This window comes from Primulina eburnea, chromosome 1 (genome assembly GCF_022965805.1).
Source record: "Primulina eburnea isolate SZY01 chromosome 1, ASM2296580v1, whole genome shotgun sequence".
Classification (NCBI taxonomy): Eukaryota; Viridiplantae; Streptophyta; class Magnoliopsida; order Lamiales; family Gesneriaceae; genus Primulina; species Primulina eburnea.
This window is the reverse complement of record NC_133101.1, coordinates 11,416,519-11,420,889: the sequence shown is the minus strand read 5'-3', so window position 1 is coordinate 11,420,889 and position 4,371 is coordinate 11,416,519. Positions and strand designations below refer to the sequence as shown.

The following is a 4,371-nucleotide window of genomic DNA, read 5'->3' as shown; positions in this document are numbered from 1 at the left end:
TCGAATTTTCTAGACCTTACAATTTTCCTCCCATTAAACAAAATTTCGTCCTCTAATTTAAAACATACCAAATAACTTCGGGTAGCGACTCCTCATCTCGGCCTCAGTCTCCCAAGTAGTCTTCTCCTTGGAATGATTCAGCCATTTGATTTTGACCATGTGGATCACCTTGTTCTGGAGTCTCCTCTCTTGCATATCTAAAATCTGAGTGATTCTCTCCTCGAAGGATAGGTGTGGCGTCAGATGAAGTGCTTCATAGTTCAGCACATGCAAAGAATTTGACATGTACTTCCGCAGCATAGAGACATGGAACACATTATGAACTACCGCCAGATTCGACGGTAATGCAATTCTGTATGTAAGTGTCCCAACTCTCTCTAGGATCTCGAACGGTCCTATGAATCTAGGACTAAACTTGCCCTACTTCCCGAATCTCATCACACCCTTCATAGGTGCGACTTTCACGAAAACATGATCCCCTACTGCTAACTCAAGATCAATGCTCTGCTGATCTTCATAACTCTTCTGTCGGCTCTAAGCGGTCTTCATCATGTCCATGATCTTGACAACTAACTCTGCAGTCTGAATGACGATATCCGGTCCCAACTCTACTCTCTTTCCTACCTCATCCCAATATGCTGGTGACCTACACTTCCTCCCGTACAATCCCTCATATGAAGCCATACCGATAGATGCCTGATAGCTATTGTTGTACGTGAACTCCACGAGAGATAACTTCGGCTCCCAGCTTCCCTGGAAGTCAATCATGCAAGCTCTAAGTAGGTCCTCCAAAATCTGAATCACCCTCTCCAACTGTCCTTCAGACTGTGGATGGAATGAAATACTGAATAGCAGCTTAGTACCGAATTCCTGATGCAGACTCTTCCATAATGAAGACGTGAACCTCGGATCCCTATCTGACATGATGGAAATTGGAATCCCATGCAGTCTGACTATCTCACTGATGTATAGCTCTGCGGACTAAGTCATGGGGAAAGCCTTTCTGGTTGGTAGAAAGTGTGCTGACTTGGTGAGGCGATCTACGATCACCCAGATGGCATTAAATCCCCCAGTAGTTCTCGGAAACCCTGTCACAAAGTCCATGGTAATGTTCTCCCATTTCACTCGGTAATCGGGAGTGGTATCAGCTTCCCTACAGGTCTCTGACGCTCTGCCTTGACCTGCTGACATGTCAAACACTCGGAGACGAAACACAGAATATCCCGCTTCAAGCCCGACCACCAATTAAGAGACTGAAGATATCTGTCCTCATGGAATCATTGCTAGGAACCCACAGTCGATCCCTATATCTGAATATGACATCCACAACGATATACAATCTCCAGCCCTTATCCTCATCCCTCTGTCTCCACTTTGCATCTGCTTGTTCGAAGTCTGTCCTACCCGAATTTTTTCTCTCAAAGTTGGCTGTACTGTCAGGGTAGCAAGGTTTGGGGCATCGCCCTTGGCATAAACTAAAAGCTCAAACCTCTGCATCTCTGCCTGCAATGGTCTCTGTATCGACAAGTGGGCAATCACCGAGTTCTTCTTGCTCAGGGCATCTGTGACCACATTAGCCTTACTCGAATGGTAGCTAATGTCACAATCATAATCATTCACTAACTCTAGCCACCTCCGCTGTCTCATGTTCAGATCTTTCTGTGTGAAGAATTATTTTAGGCTCTTATGATCAGTGAAAATATTGGACTTCTCTCCATACAGATAATGCCTCCAAATCTTCAGGGCGAAAACACTGTCATGCTGCATCAACACTACACCTAAACCGAGATTCGAAGCATCCGTATAAACCACATACTCTCCTTTCCCTGATGGCATAGCTAGAACTGGTGTTGTGGTCAATGACTGCTTCAATTTGTCGAAACTATCCTGGCACTCTGATCCCCAGATGAATTTGGCATTCTTCTTTGTCAAGGCGGTCATAGGCACCGCAATAAAAGAGAAGCCCTAAATGAAATTCCGGTAGTACCCAGTCAATCCCAAGAAACTGCGGATCTCTGTCACACTCTTAGGCACTGGCCAATCTCGGACTGCCTCAACCTTGCTGGGATCGACCTCCACTCCATCTCGGGATACAATGTGGCCAAAAATTCCACTATGTCAAGCCTGAACTCGCACTTATTGAACTTGGCATACAGTCGTCTGTCATGTAAAGTCTACAGTACGGTCCTCAGATGCTGACTTTGCTCCTCTCTGCTCTTCGAATAGATCAGGATGTTGTCGTTGAAAACTATGACGAACTGATACAAATATGGCTGAAACACGTGATTCATGAGATCCATTAAAATCGCTGGCGCATTCGTCAAACCGAAGGGCATCAACATAAACTCATATTGTCCATAACTCGTCCTGAATGCCATCTTGTGCACGTCATACTCTCTCACCTTCAGCTGGTAGTACCCTGATCGGAGATCTATCTTTGAGAATACTGATGCTCCCTGAAGCTGATCAAATAGATCCTCGATCCTGGTCAGAGGATACTTGTTCTTGATTGTGACTCTGTTCAGTTCCCTGTAATCAATGCAGAGACGCATACTGCCATATTTCTTCTTAACAAACAGTACCGGAACACCACATGGAGAAAAGCTAGGGCGAATGAAACCCTTATCTAGCAAGTCCTGTATCTGATCCTTCAGTTCTTTCATCTCTGCAAGTGCTAGACGATAAGGTGCCTTAGTAATAGGCACGGTACCTGACATAAACTCGATAGAAAAGTCCATCTCTCTTTCTTGTGGAATGCCTGAAACGTCGTCCAAGAAACATTGGAGAAGTCCCTGACCACTTCGACCTCCTCTAGCCTCTGACTGACTGGCTTGGTCACTATCACGATACTGGCCAAAATTGCCTGGCAGCCTCTCCTCATAAGCTTGCTCGCACAGATGCAAGAGATAATGCGAGGCATCTGCTGATGCCTGGCTACCTCGAATATAAACGGCTTACCGCTGGGCGGTCGGACAGTAACTGACCTCTACTGAACATATATGGCAGCTCTATTCGTAGAAAGCCAATCCATACCCAAACTAATGTCGAACTCCGGCAATGGTAGCACAATCAAATCTGACTGCATCGTATTTTTCTGTAACTGAAGCTCCAATTTCTTCATCATCTGTGAGGTAAACATCTGACCCCCGGATAAAATCGATACTCAGAATCCCAAATTCATTGTCTCTGATATGATTCCTAGCCACTTGACGAATGTATCGGATATAAAAAAATGTGTAGCTCCGGAATCTAGCAATGTATACGTGGCTACACCTGAAATATATACCCTTCATGCAACAAAGCATACCATCAAATCTGATCGCGTTGAAACTTAAGAAATTTCTACCATCAATTATCCCAAGTTACTCGAAAAATATACTGATTTATTTCAAGCACCCCAGAATAAAATCTCGAAATTTAACTCCAAAAATTCATAAATTGCCATTTGGCCCTTAAAATTTTGGTTTTTGCAAATAGGTCCCTATAATTACGATTATTGCGCTTAGGTCTTTAAAACTCTTAATCAATTCAATTCTACCTTAATTCCAGCTATTTAGAACATGCAACCTAATTTATTCTAGGTTTTAAATCCCAAAATAATTCACACAATAATAATATAACCCCTGCAATCAAGGCTGTAAATAAATAAAACTTAAGCATAAAAGTTACCGACGATCAAAGTAGAGTCGGGCTCAGCCTCAGCCTCCTCGACATGCATCACATATGCTCTGCTAGTAGTGGGGCCCTTGTTATTAGTGCAATCTGCCGCCTTGTGACCATCCTGCCTGCATATTAAACATTTGTAGGTTCCCCATAATCATTTGCCAAGGTAGAACCGTTTGCACTGCTTGCATGGCTGCCTCTCTGCCGGTTTCTGAACCCCATAAACATTCAGTAGGTTCTCTAGGATTTTCTGAAGGTTATAAATTGCTTTATTTGGGTTGCATAGGGTATGATTAGGTGTTAATAAGCTATAGTTCAAGTTTGGTAAACTTTTGCTAAGTTTCAAGTCGATTCGGGTTAAAAGCAGGGCGTAGGTTCAAGTTTTGAAACGAATTGGGAAACTAGTCGAGGAGCTTAAGTTTACATCTAAAAGTTGTTTATGAGTGTATTTTAAGGTGTTATGTTATGTTTGGATGGATTCAGGTCCTCGTTTTAAGGTCTAAGGGTAAATTGGGAAAGTTAGGGTTTCAAGGGCAAAACATTCATTTACACCTGAAAAATATGAGGCGTCCTGGCAGTGTCCTACATGCACTATTGAATGTTAAATTGTTTATTTTGAAATATTAAAGAATTTTATGATGGAAAACGATAATGCTAAAAGACGTCTTACATGTTTGGTTTAAAAGAAAAATGATATATATATGCATG

The 4,371-nt window shown here is 42.8% G+C and overlaps 1 protein-coding gene across 1 annotated transcript; it reads right to left on the bottom strand.

Moving 5' to 3' along the window:
- Positions 1 to 534: 534 nt before the first annotated feature.
- LOC140804080 (uncharacterized) lies at positions 535 to 3,124 on the bottom strand. The gene is made up of 6 exons (XM_073159965.1): positions 3,034 to 3,124; positions 2,403 to 2,884; positions 1,817 to 1,965; positions 1,296 to 1,594; positions 1,051 to 1,181; positions 535 to 825 (listed from the first exon to the last, which is right to left on the bottom strand). Exons 1-6 carry the CDS (start codon positions 3,122 to 3,124, stop codon positions 535 to 537), a joined length of 1,443 nt encoding a protein of 480 aa, XP_073016066.1.
- Between the last annotated feature and the right edge of the window lie 1,247 nt (positions 3,125 to 4,371).

Coding starts and splice junctions, on each gene's coding strand:
- LOC140804080 (XM_073159965.1), bottom strand. CDS start 3,124: ATGATGAAGAAATTGGAGCTTCAGTTACAGAAAAATACGATGCAGTCA. Junction 2,885..3,033: donor GGAGTTCGACATTAGTTTGG/GTATGGATTGGC, acceptor TGTGCGAGCAAG/CTTATGAGGAGAGGCTGCCA. Junction 1,966..2,402: donor CAGGGTACTACCAGCTGAAG/GTGAGAGAGTAT, acceptor AATTTCATTTAG/GGCTTCTCTTTTATTGCGGT.